The sequence below is a fragment of the Mauremys mutica genome, chromosome 3 (genome assembly GCF_020497125.1).
Source record: "Mauremys mutica isolate MM-2020 ecotype Southern chromosome 3, ASM2049712v1, whole genome shotgun sequence".
In the NCBI taxonomy this organism is placed as follows: Eukaryota; Metazoa; Chordata; order Testudines; family Geoemydidae; genus Mauremys; species Mauremys mutica.
In genome coordinates, this window is record NC_059074.1 from 147,282,331 (window position 1) to 147,300,397 (window position 18,067).

An 18,067-nucleotide genomic window follows, 5' to 3' on the forward strand; every position below is an offset into this window, starting at 1 on the left:
TTTCCCTAATGCCTCACTGTGTGTATTCTTAAATCTAGGCCCCCGTCTGAGGGCTCAGGCATCGTGTTCCAGATCTTATTCCTAGGCAGCATGAGTGAAGGTTGATTGTAGCATGTGAACATAAATAGAAAATAAGGCTTCTGTCTTAATATCAGAAGGAAAAGATGCTGCATTCTAGGTCTTGCCTACACTCAGGGCTCCACACTCCACCTTGTGCTCGGTATGGGTGTTGAGGAGAGAAGGGGGTCTGTTTTGCCAAAAGCAGAGGTCGCGCCTGCTCACTGCTGGTAGAAGCGAAAGACCCAACTCTACAAGTCAGTCTGCTGTGCTGGAAAATACTCAATTCTAACATTCAGGGTGCCACATGGTGTACCACTGCACTAGTCTCACCCAGTCACTGTTCTCTCACTATCACCTTGATAGCTGATTTGGGTTACCTGCCATAGAAAAGATGCCATGGAAGTGTGTTTGTTCTAGACACAATGTGAGTAGTGATTGTTAAGAGAGCGGAAAGGGACAGAATAGGCCTATAGAGCTCCTGGCCTCCATTTTCTGAGAGGCTCAGATAGAGATTTTTACCTAAGGATTCAACACACTTCGAGTCAATATTTACATTTTCCCTAAAGCCAGGTATCTTGCACTTCGCCTGGCCTGAATCTCCTGACATGAATCTAGAGCTTCCTTTTCACAGACTCAAGGCAAAAGGATCATTATGGTCATTGAGTCTGACCTGCTACACAACACAGGCCATTGAATCTCCCCCACTTCTCTTGGCCATGCTGGTAGATGGCTGCCTAAACTAACACAGGACTCACCAGCACAACAGAAGATAATAAAAAAGGGCTACACAGCCCGTGGCCTCAGAGGTATAGCAGCAATGAACCCCAGTAAATTTAATCTCTTTTGCGCATCAGGCCCATACCTAGGCATTTTGGAAATAGGATTGCTCACTAAGGTGAAAGCCAGCTGTGTTGTATGAATGGTACAGGAACAGAGCTACAGGACAGACAATGCTGTACAAGCCCCAACCGCACACTGTTCTATGCAGCAGCTGCAACCTTGCCAAGTTTGACAACTCTCAGCAAGTTTCCATGGAAGGAGAAGAAAACAGACCAAGTCATTAAGAGTGTCAATGTGTTTTGTATTTGTCAGGCACAGGAGTTACAGGGAGCCAGTAAGTAATCCTAACAGGCATATAGTGAGACACAATCATCATGCCAAATGCCTGCCTGCCACTGTCATGTGTTTTCTGCCTCAAACTAAGGTCATTACAGACTACAAAAATATTCCACTTGTGTGATTAACACAATTTCCATCACTCCTGATGAGGTAGTAGGGAGCAGAGAACTTTTTTTCAGAGTCAAAGGTTCTAGGGCTTGGGCCGGTGACAGATCAGATCTGAGAGGTACTGTCCTTCTAAAGCTTCCTGCTGCAAAAACCCTCTTGGGTCGTCATGAAGCAATGATCCTGCTTTTAAATTATAGTCAAATGTCAGCCCTTGTTCTACCTGCACAGGAAGGCAATGATGACGAATCCTGCATGCCTCAGAGGAGCAGATGGTTGCTTGCTCACTGGAGACAATGCAGAATGCTAAAAGGAGAGATGCTTGGAATCAGGGTGTTGCCTGAAGAGCTGTGATCCATTGGCTATGCAAGTTCCACTGTGCCTCAGTGATTTAAATAAACAGGCCTCTGCCCATAGTTGATGTTATTCATCAGCAAGGGATGTCCAACACGAAAGGGGATTCTGCACCACTTAGGGCCCCTTCTCCAGAGGGGCTTAGCAGATCTGACTGACCAGCGGGTAAGATACCTGTAAAAACAGAAGCAGAAAAGCACCTCAAATCTGAGACCGATAACTGAGAAAAGGCTTTGGCTGAAGCAGGGGTGACCACTGCCTCCTTTTTAATATAGAGGCAAGGACTATGAACACCAGAGAGCCCAGTAAGCAAAGCTCCCCATTGGATCAAGAAGGATCACTGAAAGGGAGCACTGCATCCTGGGACTCGTAGGCTGTACCTCTGTATGGAAGACAATGGCAACTGCCATGAGCTCCATTCTGTGTAAATTAGGTGCCGGCTCCTGGCAAATTGTCCATCTGATCCTGGTTGGCTAAGTTTGAGCATCCAGTTCCTTTACTGTATCAAAAACCAACTCTAAATTCACCCTCCCCCCCCGTTCCATCTCGTTGGGAAGACACCAACTCCACAGCCAGCCTGAATAAGGCAGGCCCAACTCAGCTGAAAGTCTCCAAAGGCGTCAGTCTATTTTCATTAGGTAGGCAGCTATTTCTCCTGGGATTCTGGCCAATTAATTTATACACGCACACACACACACACTTATTGTGATGTGCTTGTATAACTGTTCCAACTTGCTGGTGCAGGAAACCAGAACTTGCAATGCAAAAAGCACTGAGAGTGGAATTACAACTGCAAATATATTGCAAGAGCAACTCCTAGCGATTTAACGGACTAAACTGGATTTTTACAATTTGAACTTTACATCTTATACGCAAGATGGAATTTCATGCCCAGTGTCAGCTAGCAGGGATCTAATTCCATGTCTGGGAGGCCTGGAGTTTTGTTGCCCTTCAAATCTTTCGCTACTGGTAGGGAGGGAACAGAAGTCCTTGAAGAAATATGTTTTGTCAGGCATGATCTGAAGCAAAACTCTGATGTAAACCATTCTTGGACAAATTAAAATTTGGAACAGACTGGTAAGCTTTTTGCCCTACAATGTTGTTTGCCGCTCTCTGCTGAGTAATCATGTGATCTCAGTGTGACTCCAATCTGTTTCTCGTCCTCCCTCTCCCCCCCCCCCCAAAAGGTTTTGTTGCCTCTTATTTGCATCATGTGTGAATTTATATGTTAAGTGCTTTGGGCAGAGGCCATGTGCAATTTATATGTATAGCAAGGCATTTACTACATGCTTGGGAACTGTAAAATAAATCTCACAGTGCTGGGTGGTTATGGACTATATGAAAATAGCACACATTTTGCCAGCACTTTTTCTTCCTCAAGGATCCCAAAGAACTTTACAAACAAATTGTGTTTAAAGATTTCTGCTACTGAAACAAAGTTGCCTCTCAGCTGCTTTACAGGCAAATAAAGAGATTTAGGCTTTCCGTCAAGGAGCTTACAACTAGAGCAGACATGAACATGTACAGAGGAGACAACAAGAAGGGGGTGAGAATGGAAGGGAGAGTTGCACATCATAGAATCAACTCACTTGTTCTCATTTGCATATACTGGATTAGTCCCTTTCTATGGTTAATATTATACTGGTGCATTAGTGGAGCCTTTAGGACAGGAAGTTAAGGAGACTCCCATATTCAATTGAAAATGCAGGCAGGATTTAGAGCTACCAAAAGCAATTACCAATTTGGAGTTTGGCCAGAAACTGGGGTTAATGCTATTTCTTTTGGGAGAAGTTCTACAGGATCTTTAATGAGCACAAAGGGACAGGTCCTTATTTTTACATTTCATCTGAACTGCAGCCATCCACCTACAGTGAGCTCTGATGGAGTGGAACTTAAGTTACAGGGAAAGAGAAGGAAAATCCAAAATTGTTTCAATGCATCACAATGTGCCAAGTGCAGTTTTGATCACGTGACCATCCACTTACGGGAAAGAGCTCCCGTGATAACAAATGATCTCACTAGAAGAGGGAAGCATAGTTAATGTCGGAGATATATATCAATGCTGTGTGCACATTTAGACAGCCGGTGGCTTTAAGAAATCCCTGTTTCCATGTGGGCGCTGGAAGCGCACATCCCAAATCGGCATAGGAAAAAAGGATTTAGTAATGGCCTGATTTTAGAGCTTTTGTTATTTCTCCTTTGAGCAGGTCTAATCCAGCCCTCTGCTCCAGCTCTTTGGCTTCCTTTGGGGACAGCAGGCTGGGGCTTTTCACTGTTAGCTGAAACAGACATTTGGACGCTCTCCCTTCCTGGAGCATAGTTTGCTTTTACTGTTTCTAAAGCTTGCTTTGTCCAAAACTCAATTTTGACCTATTTTGTTTGCTGCTTTTTACTTTGATGATCCTGCAATGGCAAAAAGCAAGCATTGCCCTGAGGCCTGTGAGCAGCCACTTTGCCGCAAAGCACCTTTCCTACTCTCTGCCTAACCCCTTGTTCCCGCTCTTTGATGCTATAATGCACTCATTTTCAATCAGGAAGGAACACAGAGGGGAAAGGCCATGGAACCTGTCCAGCACCTGGAGTTTTCAGGCTAATTCTGGTTTCTGAGCACAGTGCTTGGTTTGATAATTTGTGCATCCCATTCCACTCAAGTTTTCTTATTTCCCATTACCACTGTATGCAAGCACTAGGGTCCATTGTAGGGGGGGGGGTCTTTGCTTTCCCCTACACTTCGCACGGTCGCATTTTCTTAACCACGTCAGTGCTGCCAGGGCAGAGCTTAGAGCCTGACGTGACTTGGAGTGTGGATGGACAAAGCATTCTGCATTCTCAGAGTCGTCACAAGCTTTTAGCCACACAAGTGCAAAAGGGGCCACGGCTACCAGTCCTGGGGAAAGAGGTTTGGGAGAGGTGTGTGCGGGTAGCCCCACATCACAATCACCACTATGTAACAATATGTGGTGGGAGTGAGCAGCATGCAAAGCTATTTTCAACCCTGCTGGGTGTCTGGCAAGAATGAGAAGTACGAAAACAGCTGCAGTTGGTAACCTGTGGTCTTCGGAGCACCTTGGGCCATCCCAAATTGCGATGGTGCAGGGAAGTCGGGTTCCAGGGTTCAGTCTGTGAGAGGGACAAGCCTACAAGTTCCGTTATCCAGACACTGCTGCTTAACACTAAGGAGTGGGCTAGGGTGAGGGAAATGACTTGCACATGGGGCAGCTGTGGCCCTGCGTGCAGCTCAAGCAGGAGCCATCCCAGTGCAGCTCAAGGCTGAACTTCTGAACCCTGACTGAACTTTTTCAATCTGGCGCTTGTTTGGATTAAGAGCAGAGGGCTTGAGCCTGTGCAGGAAACACTCTATCAAAGTGCTGGCAGGGCTGCCTCCTCCTTGCCACGTCCCCTTCCCAGGATGCCTCTTAGCTTCCACTCACCTGAGGCTGTTCTGGTTCTTTGTTGTTGAACTCATAGTCTACACAGAACACAGGGAACAAGGCTACAGGCTTTCAATGCAGGTGAGAAGCCACATGCCATGTAAGTTAAGTGCTGATAACAATAAGACGCTGGAGTCAGCTTCCAGATTGTGGAAAGGGGTGTCTGCAGGAGACACACTAATCCCATCAAACACTTCCTTCTAGGAGTTTAGCAGCCAGTTGCTACTAAGTAATCTTCTTACATGACACAGGGCAACTTCTCCTTTCTCCAAGAGACAAAGAAGGACTAAGACTAGGGAAGAATAAGATGGGAGCTATCTGCACCCAATACTCTGACTCTAAGCCTTATAATGCCTCCTTCTGGCAGGAAGGTGGAAATGGAGTAGTTGTGAGCTCTCCAAATCCATCTTTTCTACCCCATAATCCACAGCGCCTCCCACTGGCAGAGAGCAGGCCCTGAGAAGCTACGACCTACAGTCACAACTGTAATCCCCATACTAGTTTATGGAAGGGATGATTTCATGGAGTTTTGCTTTAACTAATATTTAGGTCCCGACCAAATGAGCAGCCAGTGTAGCTTCCACATAAAAGTGACTCCAGACTCTGCCTCTGGGATGGCCATTGAGCTCAGAACAGCAATCTCCCACACATGGCTTCTAACAATTTATATACTGGAAAGGAAGCTGCCAAATTAGTGAGGTTTCTAATCTTGAAAGCAAGGAGGGAGGTTTGATCTGCAGCTGCTCATGACAGCTTCCCAGACTGTTCTGGTGTGTGTGGCCTGCACACATATGGCTCTGGAATTTCTGAATGCAGACTGCAGTTGCACATGGTACTGGAAAAGCCTTACAAAATCCCACTCTCTCGAGCTGGCCGTTAAAAAATGTTGTTGCTGGAACATGTAACTGCTCAGCACATGCCAGGTGAAAGCATAACAAAGGCATAACTAGGTATAATGTGAGGAAATTAAGAAAAGAAAAATGCAGACTGAAGATCAGGGAACAATCCCTGGCAATGAGGGATCATCTCCTTAGCCTGTGGAATCATCTCAAGGAGGCGGCAGAAGCCCTAAACTGGGCAAAGCACTAGAAAGTGCCCTGTAGGGAACAATTCTGCATTGCCAGGAGATGGAGTCGAAGGCTTTTCTACCTCCAGTTTCTACAAACATGATACTATGGGCAGAGGCATCACTCCAACATGTGATGAAGCGGGGCAAAGGGCACAACAGCTAACACACCGTTACACTCTGGCCACCAAAACATGGATACCCGACAACAGTATTGCTACAATGGGCTCTCAGCTGGTAAAGCAGCTAACGGATGGCATTAACAAGCTACTACTGTCAAGAAGCTACCAAACAGGAAGCAAAGAGGATATGAGAAATAGAGAGAGAGGTCTCTCACCTGGGCAGTATCCGGACAACAGGGAGGAGATCACAGCCACAGAGTGCCGCTTAGACCCAGACCTCCTCTCTCTGGCTCAGCTGTTAACCACAAGCTATCACAGCCTGAGTAGGTATCTCACATACTTGCACTAGACCTGCTTCTACCACTGTCACTTCTCAAACACCTCCTTAGTGTTAAAGCAGAGGGCTCTCCCAATCCTGAATGCAGACTCCTTCTTATGCAGGGTAGCGTGTGTAACTGAAAACAAACTAGGGTGTGCGGGTCACCATCTCCCAGTGATCCAATCCTCAGTGCTTGCCCTGCCACACACAAAATGTGGGCAGCAAGAATGGGAACAGTTAGTGCCATCACCACCACATTACTGGGAGCACCTTGAGTGGGCAAAGGAGATGCTGCAAGTGACCTGATGGAAAGAGGAGCTAAGATCAGGGAGGGACTCTTATCACGCTTCAGGGAAGGGACCGGTGAGGAGAGGTTCACACATCAGGTAACATAATGGGACCACTTCTCAGTCAAGAGGAAACAGGGTTTGTTTCCCTGAAGAACAACAGATATGTGAGACACAGCACCATGTACGTGCAGGGAGCATACTTGTGAAACATTTTATGGAGGGACAAAGGGGACAGGGCAGGCTGGGGTGGCTGGGTGCTAAACACACAAGTTATAATCACTGGGCCAAGAGGCCAGTGGCTGGGCAGCAACTCCCATTACCTTACAACAGAGGTCAGCTTGCTTGACTGAATTCCTTACAGTGGCACTTGGCAAGCACCATCAGAGCCATCACCCAGGTGAGATCAGAAGGCAGACCCTGTGCTAAGAAACAGGGTCACTTCAATTGACAGGGCAAGTGGAATTTGGGCACAGCATGTTGGGAGACATAATATCCTTTCTGAGATGATCTTAAGTGTAGCAGAGGAAAAGTTCAGGGGCTGCTGCTGTGCAGTCCCCAAAGTTAGTTTGTGAGAAGCCAGAGTCTGACAACTGCCCAATAAGCTGTCCTTTGCTAGTTGCCTCAGGAACCCTTCAGCCCATCCCAAGACCTGGTCTTCCACTCCATCTCAGCAGGTAAGGAAGGAAGGAGCTGCAGATGCCTTAAGAACAAAGACTATCTGTTGGGACCATTTGTGCAGATGGCTTTTCATGGGAAAGTCCTTTGATGAACAGCCCTTTGAGAGGCTCCATGGAGCCACTTGGCCAGGGCCTCAATGTAGAAGCTCACTTCAGGGGAGGGAGGGAGAAACAAGGGAGTCTTGCATTGGTCTGGTCTGCAGAAACCTCCAGCTGCTGCTGCTCTGAGCAGCACTGATGGGACTCTGGAAGGAGCCATGCGTTAAACCTCCTCTGCTTCCCTTGAATGAAGCCATTTGCCTGATTCCTGCCAGTCGCACATTGAAGCTTAAGTTCAACTCTTGGAAATAGGATTTAGAGCCTCAGTCCAACCTTTAGCAAAGATGCTGGGCTGTGACTCCTACTTAGGGAGCAGAAAGGTCCATGGGGATGGAATGAAACCACTGTTATACTGATCAGCAAGGTTTCCTGGTTTTTGACTTAATGACCTGCCAGGGGTAGGTCTACTACCAACAGTGAATCTCTTCTGACCCTAGGGAGGGTGTATGGGAATCTAACACCAACCTTCTCATCTCAGGCAGCAGTCCTGAGCCTGTCACTCCAGTAGCCAATGAGAGCACTTACTCAGTCTAAGCCTCAAGATGACCCACACTGGCTGTTTGAGAAGCGGTTCAAAGCACCAAACACCTTCACATCCAGCTCAAGGTAACATTTCCCCTCCTCATATATGAGCTCAGGTCATCCTCCCTGACACCCTCTTATGGAGCTCTCTGGTGGCCATGTCCAGAGCTAGACAGTCTCTTCCTAGCTCTCTCAAAAAGAGACAGTGGGACAGGGGTGGCCAACCTGAGCCTGAGAAGGAGCCAGAATTTACCAATGAACATTGCCAAAGAGCCACAGTAATACATCAGCAGCCCCGCATCAGCTCCCCCACCCCACTCCCGATCAGCTGTTTTGTGGCATGCAGGAGGCTCTGGGGGAGGAGCGAGGGCACAGCAGGCTCAGGGGAGGGGGCGGGAAGGGTTGGAGTGGGAGCAGGGCCCATGGCAGAGCCAAGGGTTGACCACTGAGCACCCCCCAGCACATTGGAAAGTTGGCGCCTTGTAGTTCCAGCCCCGGAGTCGGTGCCTATACAAGGAGCCGCATATTAACTTCCAGAGCCACAGGTTGGCCATCCCTGCAGTGGGACATTTCTACAGCTAGGGCAAAGAGCCAGACAGGACAAGAGGTGGCTGAATGGGCTGCTTATCTTTCCGCACAGGGGAGCAAGGAGAGGAATTTCAGGAGCTGAGGGGGGTGAGCACATATAACTGCAGATAAGATACTAACAGAGACACACTGTCCCTCAGCTTGGGGAAAACCTCTAACCCAGGGATTGGCAACCTTTGGCACGCGGTCCATCAGGGAAATCCGCTGGCGGACCGGGACGGTTTGTTTACCTGCAGCGTCCGCAGTTTCAGCCGATCGCAGCTCCCACTGGCCGTGGTTTACCATTCCAGGCCAATGGGGGCCATGGGAAGCAGCAGCCAGCACATCCCTCAGCCTGCGCCGTTTCCCGCAGCCCCCATTGGCCTGGAACAGCAAACTGTGACCAGTGGGAGCTGCGATCGGCCGAACCTGCGGACGCTGCAGGTAAACAAACCATCCCAGCACACCAGCGGATTTCCCTGATGGGCCGCGTGCCAAAGGTTCCCGATCCCTGCTCTAACCGCCACATGGAGACAAGACTTTACTCTTCACAGAACCACAAAGCTCTGCATCCCTATTGTCCTGCTTCCTGTTCAGGAGATCCAGAGAAGGAACTATCATGTGAAAAGAAGAGGCCAACGCAAGTTCCTGAGACAGAGATGTGTGGTACAGGGGCAGGGTGATGAGGGGAAACGACCTGCAACAGGGCAACCATGAGGTGGGAAGGGGATGAGAATCAGGGAGAGCTTGACATTGCTAGGCATCTGAGCAAGCTGCTCTTCTCCCAAAGTCTGCAGCTCTGGTACCCCCCAGAAGTTAGGCACCACATCACTCCTCACCTCCCTTCCTCTTGGCTTTACTTCCTCATATCTCCCACGTCCCACCCACCTGCCATCTTCCTTCAGCTAAAGACCAGAAAGACACTCTACAGAGCCCATGAAGTGATGCCCCTTTAGCCAGAGAGAGAGGTCATTGCAGAGTAATGCAAGGCGCTCTGCCTGGGCGGCGTCCGCTGGCTCCCTTGACGCCTTCGAGGAGCAGTGGGCGCTGTCCGGGGTTCTCTGCTCGGTGTCCCCGTCAGGCTCCCTTCTTATGACCCTTTGACCGCACTCCTGTCCCTGTTCTTTTATTAGTTGTCCCCCGCAATTAGTGGGTTTCTGAGGCTCTGTGGCACCTCCCCTTAGGCTGGGGGGGGGTTCCGTTAGCATGGGGCGGGCTTTGCCCGCCCCATTTCCTGGAAACCCAATAGATACAGTGGGCTGTATGGCACCATAGTAAAAACTGAAAGAACACTCAACTGTAGCTGTTGTGACTGGGAGTAGCAAGAGATGCCTGTCCCATGTTCTGCTAAGAGGCCAGCCAGGCCCAGCTGATAGCATTTCAATAGCAGAGTCAATACACTGCAGCAGTGACAGGCAGGGAGAATGTTGTTTTTAACACCGTTCACACAGTAGTGGGGGGGAGAGGAGGGAGAGAGGCACAGCCAGCACTACAGGAAGAGCTAGTTGAGTTCAGTGGCTACCTAGGCTGGTTTTAAGATCCCTGGAACTTGTTCACTTGTCTCCCTCCCCTTGGAAGAAGAACTGCAGGGCTTTAATAAATGGACAGAGAAGTTGTCTGGTGTCACTGCAGCTCCTGTCGGGGTCTCTGTAGAAACTTTTTTTTTGCAAGGACACCCCTCAGCGAATCCCCATGGATGTCTCCAAGGCTATAGCAGCAATGCCAAAGGGAACTAAGGATCTCATTCAAGTAGGGAGGCACCTGGAGAGGCCAGGAGGCTGTGCTAGCAAGTACCAGAGCACTCAACTCAGCAGTCCCCTCAGGGGAAGATGGGAGTGGGGGCTACTGCTCTTGGGGAACTGGTAAATACACCATTGAGCTGTGTGAGACAGTGTTGGCTGGGAGAGGCCAGACCCTTCTGCTCTGCCTCTCACTGCAGAGCCCCCCCTCCATCCTGTCTCAGGCCCCTCTCAAAGCACAACTGACCCCTCACCAGGCTGGCACTTTGAAACCCAATCGGCTCAAAGGCAGCAAAGTGACAAGTCAGATGACCTGAGGGGTCCTAATATTATACCTCAAAGGCTTTGTGGGGAAACTGGTAAAGGCTCTTCAGCTCTCACTGCACTGAATGGAGGTGGCTGAGTTTACTCAAAGGTCCCAGGCACCTAACTCACTATGGACAGGATCTTAGGTCCCCCATCACCACAGGATCTGAGCACAACCCACATACTTGTGGATATTTGAGGAACTTCACAGATGGGGGGGGAATCAAAGCAGAGAAATTAAATTAGTTGTCCAAAGTCAGGCAGGGAGCCCGTGCTTGAGCCTGGAACTAAACCCAGGTCTCCCAAGTCCCAGGCCAGTGTCTTAACCACAAGTCCATCTTTTGACACTGCTGTGTACCATGAAGGGAAAGGGAGGTGGCCATTTGGGCAGGAGGAAGGAAGCGGTTAAAGTCTTTTGCCCTGTGCAGTGCTGGCTGCTGTTCCAGAGAGTGATGTGGGAGGCACAGGTGGGGGTAGGTACGTGGCCAAAGCTCTCACAGCGCTGCAGCAGCCGAGATATGGCAAGGCTCCAAAAATGCAGAGCTTTTTACCTCCAGCAGTTAGAAGAGACAATATCTAAGCAGCATTCCTGAAATGCCCTCATTGCAGTCCCCCAGCTCCTAGCCTTCCTCCCTCAGCTTCATCCTCATCTTTCCCAATCCCCAGCCTGATCTCTCAACCCCAATCCTGCCTCCTTCACAAACTGCCAGCTCTTCTCAACTCCCAGCCTGCTGTGACCCAGCTCTGTTCCCTGCCTGCTCCAGCTCTCCCTGCCTTCCCTTCCCTAACTCAATCCCAGCCCCAGCTCTGATACCTTTCTCCTCCCACTGCAGAGCGAGGCAACAGTGATCCAGTAGGGAGCACTCAGATACCAAGTCCCAAGCTTGGTTCTCAGGGGTGCTGTGCTGCCAGATGTATATGGAGGTACCCATCTGAAGAGCCCACGGCATGATTAGTAGAAGCCAGGGTGCTAGCCCTGGAGCCTTGGTCCTTGCAGTGGGATCTAGGATTCTCCATTTCCTATCCTAACCAGCTGGGCAGAGTTGCTGTGTGTGATAAACAATTGCTGCACTTCACCCCAGATGTGCTGGATATGCACAATTAATAAATAATCCCAAAGAGGTTTAAGATATGGAAATGTGAGGTATTTCAGAGCCCAATATCTGAGGGCCATATCCTATACAGTCTACCACTGTGGAGACCCTGACTGTCTGCACACAATCTGATCCCTGCTGACAGCACAGCGTGGGTATGTCTACACAGCAATTAGACACCCGCAGCTGGCCCGTGCCAGCTGACTCAGGCTCGTGGGACTTGGGCTGCGAGGCCGTTTAATTGCGGTATAGACATATGGGCTTGGGCTGCAGCCCGAGCTCTGGGACCCTCCCACCTCGCAGGGTCTTAGCGCCGGGCTCCAGCCCAAGCTTGAATGTCTACACCACAATGAAACAGCCCCTTAGCCCAAGTCAGCTGTCATGGGCCAGCTGGGGTTTTTTAACTGCAGTACAGGCACACCCCCTGTGGCCTGGCAAACCCCAAAGAGCTGCCCACCAAGTCTCAGCTAGAAAGCCAGGCCCAAATCCCAGGAGTCTCAAGCCACCCTGAGATTTGGAGTCTAAACTCTCCCAGCAACAGGCCCATGGCCTCTGGTAACCCCACAACTCTCTAATGAAGGTTCATAAACCGCTTTGACATCTCCATGGAAACAGAGTGTGAGGTCATAAACAGGGGATTAGCACCTCCCAACAGTGAGGGAGGCACAGAGGGTTTTCAGTTCTCCCATCAAAGGCCAGGGGGCTGGGCAGCGGGGTTGTGGGGGAGGAAGGAGGGAAAGAGAGCTTGTTACACAGGAAGGGCAAGCTGAGGGTGACTGACAAACTACAGGCAAAAGGGGAAAACAGGGAAAGGGCAAAGAGTGCAGCATGCCTGTAACAAGCTCCTTTTGCCTGCCCTCCGCGGGCTTCTCTGCATCCTGTCTAGCTGAGGGATTTGTACCAGCAGTATCCTCCCTGCACTATTGCCAATTAGGGGGAAGCCGGTGGGTTTGAGGGAAGGAGAACGTATCTCATGTGTACAGCAGTTTCTTAACTCTGTGTGGAGGTTTGGATCAGGTGTGGTTAGTTGTGGAGCACCATGAAGTATTGGCAGGCCAGAGCATAGTGACGGAGCCTCACTCATTATAGGTCCTGAATCCAGGCTGACTTCACTGCCTTAGGCTTGTTTGGAGGCAGAAATGCCCTCCCACCTCCAGTCCCCTTAAAGGCAAGAGAAAACTATTCACCTGTTGAGCTTGGGTTTCTTGGAAACATGCCCTTCAGGAAGCAGCGGCCTGTGGTTTGGCAGCAAACCTGAAATGGGAAAGGAAAGATGTGAGATTTTGCATTGTTCCCTTGCTAATAGCTACAGTTATACCATTCTGAGATCCCATTACAACTCATAAGCTAAGCAGCCTGGTCAGTATTTGGATAGGAGATTGCTAGAGAGAGCCCAAGGGGCTATAATGGAAGGGGGATTCTTCCCGCCGAGTCAGTATTGAACCAATACCCTAATACAGGCAGGGGCGCAGTGCTGCTGGAGGTGCTGGATTTGACATGAAACATATAACTGAAGAGCTGACCACTTATGGTCACTAAATATCCCCGGTGCTGTTTATCAGAGTGAGGGCACCGACATCTAGCCAGATTCCAGCTCAAGGATTACAATCTGCCTCTTTGAATTCTCTCTGGATTTTAATTTGAATATAGCATGGGAGAGCAGGCATAATGGCTAGAGCAAGGAAACACTTAGGGGACCTGGGATCCATTCCTGACTGACACCTTGCTGTGTGACCTTGGGCAAGTCACTTCCCCATCTCCGTACATTAATTGGAAATCCTCAGATGAGTGGGGCTATATGCCAAACATTACATTCACTTCCTATCCTGAACACTTGTGGCTATGCATAAATTGTTCCTTTATTCCATCTCAGAGATCACTGAGACATGAAAGAACAGATACTTACTGGATCCCTCTGACTACATGTTCAGTTCCCTTGGAATTCAAAGCCCACAGTAGCTGAGAACTCCTAAGAGCAGGCTTGGAAGGGCAGTTGTGGGACCTATGCTGGCTACATCATTTCAAAGAACCACAATAACTGTAGGGTAAATAACCACTCTCTTTTCAAGAACGTGTCAATGTGGAGCCCATTGCAGGCAAGAAGTATCTCCTATGGATAGTCGAAATAAAATATATATACGTATAGCATTTCATCAGTAGATTTCACAGTGCTTTACAAAAGGCCTTTTCCTCATTTACAGAAGAGGGAACTGAAGCACAGAGAGGTGACACAACTTGCCCAAGGTCACCCAGCATGCCAGTGGGAATAGAACCCAGGCTTCCTGAATCCTACTTTGTTACTATATCCACTAGGCAACACTGCCTCCATGGAATTCCACCTGCAACGATTGGAGAGCTGCTCTCCTGAACGTTGCATCTGACCTAGCAGCTAAGTCCAAGGCACAGCACTTGACAAAGGTCAGTGGGTTACTCTACATGAGATCTCTGACATTGGCACATATCCGAAGCAGTCATTTAAGCTCTGGTGGAGTGAGTCTTGATATTCAGTGGGAGAGGTACAGCAGCCAGTGATGGAGGCAAGCGTTACCATCCTGAATCTGAGACAGCATATGTATTTGTTCAGTCTCTTCAGGTCTAGGACAAAGATCAGCCAACCCTTCCCTCTTTGGGATAAAGATGCACTGCAAGTAGAAGCCTCTACCCCTGTACTCCTGTGGAACTTCTTCTATGGCTCCTAGATAAAGCAATAAGGCCACTTCTTTCTGTAATAGGCTCTCATGAGATGGGTCCCTGAAGAGGGATGGCGAAGTGAGTGGGATAATCATGGACATGGTTCCCAACACCCATTTGTCCAAGGTGATATCAGACCAAGACCAACGAAGTGGGGCAAGCTGGGTCCTGAAGGTAGTTGCTAGCACCTGATCGATTCTGATGTGGCCCACGACATTCCCATCAAATTTGCTATTGGAGTAATGAGGAGGAGTAGGTGATGGAGGAGGCAGATGAAGGGCACCTCCACAGGTACTGTGAACATTTCTATTGTTGGAAATCCGGTTGTCTACTGTGGGAATAAAGGTGAGCCTATTGCCTTTGTTGGGGCTGATATTTGTAGGAATTCCTACTGGTGAATGGTGTGTAAATCCTCTGGGATCTTAGGGTGGTCTGATTCCTTTAGGGAGGTAGAGCCTAGACCTCGAACTGAAGAGCTCCATTTCCTCGAATGGGAGATCTTGAATGGTATCCTACACCTCTCTTGGTACCCTCCAGGAAAATAGCCATGAGGTAAGTCTCCTGATCACAAATGTAGCCATCAACCTTGTGGCTATGTCCAAGGCCTGTGTGGCTGCCACCTGCTGAGCTCTCCTGGCAACTATCTGGCCTTCCTGGCCTCCCTTCAGCTCCTTCTCAGTGTCTTGAAGCAATTTAGGCAAAAATGGATCACCTTCTTCCAAGTCGGGAAATTGTATTTGGCAAATTATGCCTGGTAATTTGCCATATGTAGTTGCAGTGAAGCCAACAACAGGCTTTTTGCCTGAACAGATCCAATGTTTTGGGCTCTTTGTCATGAGGAGTTCCTTTCACGGACTTGGATTTTTCTTATACTGCTGTGACAACTAATGGCTCATGGTTTAGGTGGAAGGAAGAAGGCTCAAAATTCTTTAGGGCCACTGGGTAGCGTTTCAACACCCTTTTGGAGGTTGGTAGAAAGGGCTTTGGGCACTTGGTAATAAGGGGTCCGAAAACAGTACGAGCCCACTGGCAGCTTAGTAACTCTGGTGGTTGTGGTGGTGGGAAGGGAGGAAGGTATGTTCCCTCCCCAAAGTGGTTACTACTAAATAAAGGGGTCTGGGACTTGTTCCCAGACAGGACTCGTTACCTGCTCGGTGAGCCATTTGTACGCACACTGCAACTTTCTTATGCTCCTCCAGACAAAGACCTGTGATCCTACGGGGCAGCATCCCTCCATCAGAACGGATGAACTGACTCAGCAATAAGACATCCTAGGGAAGTAAGGAAAGAAGGTAGAATGATCAGTGCCAGAGCTGCACCAATGGCTGCAATTCTTAGGTGCTGATACTGCCCCAGTGCTACATATGAAAAGTTCAAAATTATTCCTTCCGGTGTATATTATCTGGGATTTTGTCAGCAACAAATTTCACCTGCCATTGTGTAGCCTATTGGCTTAGCTTTGTTAGGTCCTCTGAAGTTCAGAGTCTTTTATAGATTAATTCATGTAAATCATTGTGTCATCATCCATTTTTGCCATCTCACCATTCACTGCCGTTTTCAGACTATGTACCTAATATAATCTGTCAAACATCCAGATATACAAAAATACAGTTTTACAAAACATGCAAAAAGATATTTTCCACAGTGTTTTTGATTGAGTGGAGAACTGATCTTTAGCTCATCAGGAGCAGTGTACACAGATGTCTGCGCTCACATGTTAGGCCACATCTGGGTTTTCCCCTGTAAACTGAGCGCAGGATTTTCCTCTACTGTTTATTCCTCAATTCTTTATCCAATTTCCCAAGGTGGAGCTTCTGTCATGTCCCTTTGGGGTGGAGAGCAAAGGGGGATTAGTCCAAAATCTAGTAAATCTTGTCAGGAGTAAGTGCTTCATAAGAGAACTGTACTGTAACTAATAGAACTAACTTTCAGCCCTTTGGCTGCATGCACATTAGGAGGGACTGTTAGAGCAGTGACAAGGAAGGGAAGTCTTGTTACCAGACAGCACTGAGAGCAGGTTGTGTGTTCAGCCAGAGTTCAGAGATCTTTGTAGACTTCACTGCTGTTGACTTTTCAGATTAAAAGCTACAGAAGTGCAAAGCATTATTTATAAAACACAATTTAAGTGGTGTATCTCCAGGATCTGGTAACACCACATAACAGGGATGACGGAGCTTTAGACACAGCAGCGGCAGCTGCTGCACTGGGGTTCATTAGCTGTGCAAAGGGCACAGCCCAGCATTCAGAGATATGCTTTCCATTTCCACACACAGCACAACAAATGCCAGCACACCGGTCAGACCAATGCAGATACACCCCTTTCAGATGCTGATATCATATGTTATCCCATGGGTCCACCGGAAATGCTGGGCTTGTTTTTCCCAATCTGCTGGAAGTTTCCCACTGCCAGACTCACTGAACTAGTTGGGAGTTTTTTTCTCTGCTGCTGCTGCTGTAAACATTTCCATATTTTGGGTGGAAAGAGCATGCACATGTGGCTTGCAGCCTGGGAGAGACCTGTCAGCAGGCATTCCCCATGATCTGCCTGAGAGAAATCAGGGCCAGGTGGAAGAGCACAATACACACTCCCATACCTGCTGATGCAGGCAAACTAGACCTCTGCTATGGGCTGAGCCAATGCAAAAGCCAGGATATCTAGCTATCAAGGGTTTATATCCCATACCCACCACTACGGTATTGGATAGACTTGATTCTGAAATAAACGGACTGTAGCACTGGTTCTGGGAGCTATTGCTCATGTTAGATCCTCTCAAGCCCTGTTGACATCAACAGAAACTGAGTCTAGAGCTTTATTAAGTCACATTTTCTCTACTACATAAAGGCACTTGTACCAGAGTATCCAAGGGGCCTGCCACTGACTCCTCATCTACAGTTCCTGTTCTCTGGCTCCATTCTAACCCTCTTTTTCAGACCCAGTCCCTTTTAAAATTAAAAGTTTAGGCAACTTAATGCTGATATAAGGGACCTGACCAATAACTCTGTGGACTGATGATTTATCCAGACAACAGGGACAACATCCCTACCAGTGAGCCTAGGTGCTAACCCAGAGAGACCATCTAAGGACAAAAGGAAAGCTCAGTGTCCATGTCCCAGCCAATCTCCGGCCTTGGCACTGAGGCCATGACAAGAGGGCTAATTACTGTCAGCTGGATTGGTGGACATTGGACTGAGATCTGTCAAAGGCAATGACTTTTGGCCACTGCTGATGGGAGCTGGATTTCATTGACTGATCCAGGGTGAGACGCCACATCCCTTTCCCCAGCTCTTTCAGCCATCCAGTTCTCTATGTTGCCAATGACTCGGCTCCACCACCCAATACTGAAAGAGCTCGCTTCCATAAGGGAGAAGAAGAGTGCAGCTCCAAATGCCCAGGGTGTGAAAACCTTCCTAACTGCTTTAAGTAGCCTGTTTTATTGTTCCTTTATGTATGTGGGGGAGGGGGGGGGGGAGGAAGGGGTAGGAGAGAGTTAATAGTAATTTTTAGG

The 18,067-nt window shown here is 48.6% G+C and overlaps 1 protein-coding gene across 1 annotated transcript in view; it reads right to left on the reverse strand.

Annotated features, from left to right (window-relative positions):
* Nucleotides 1–1,120: 1,120 nt before the first annotated feature.
* Nucleotides 1,121–18,067, reverse strand: part of MRPS18A (mitochondrial ribosomal protein S18A) — a 28,342-nt gene continuing 11,395 nt past the window's right edge. Inside the window, exons 4-6 of the mRNA XM_045010073.1 lie at nucleotides 15,709–15,832; nucleotides 13,058–13,124; nucleotides 1,121–1,812 (exon numbers count right to left, since the gene is read on the reverse strand). Of these exons, the coding sequence (XP_044866008.1) occupies nucleotides 1,668–1,812; nucleotides 13,058–13,124; nucleotides 15,709–15,832 (336 nt within the window). The 3' untranslated portion in view covers nucleotides 1,121–1,667. The remainder of the gene's footprint in view (nucleotides 1,813–13,057; nucleotides 13,125–15,708; nucleotides 15,833–18,067) is intronic.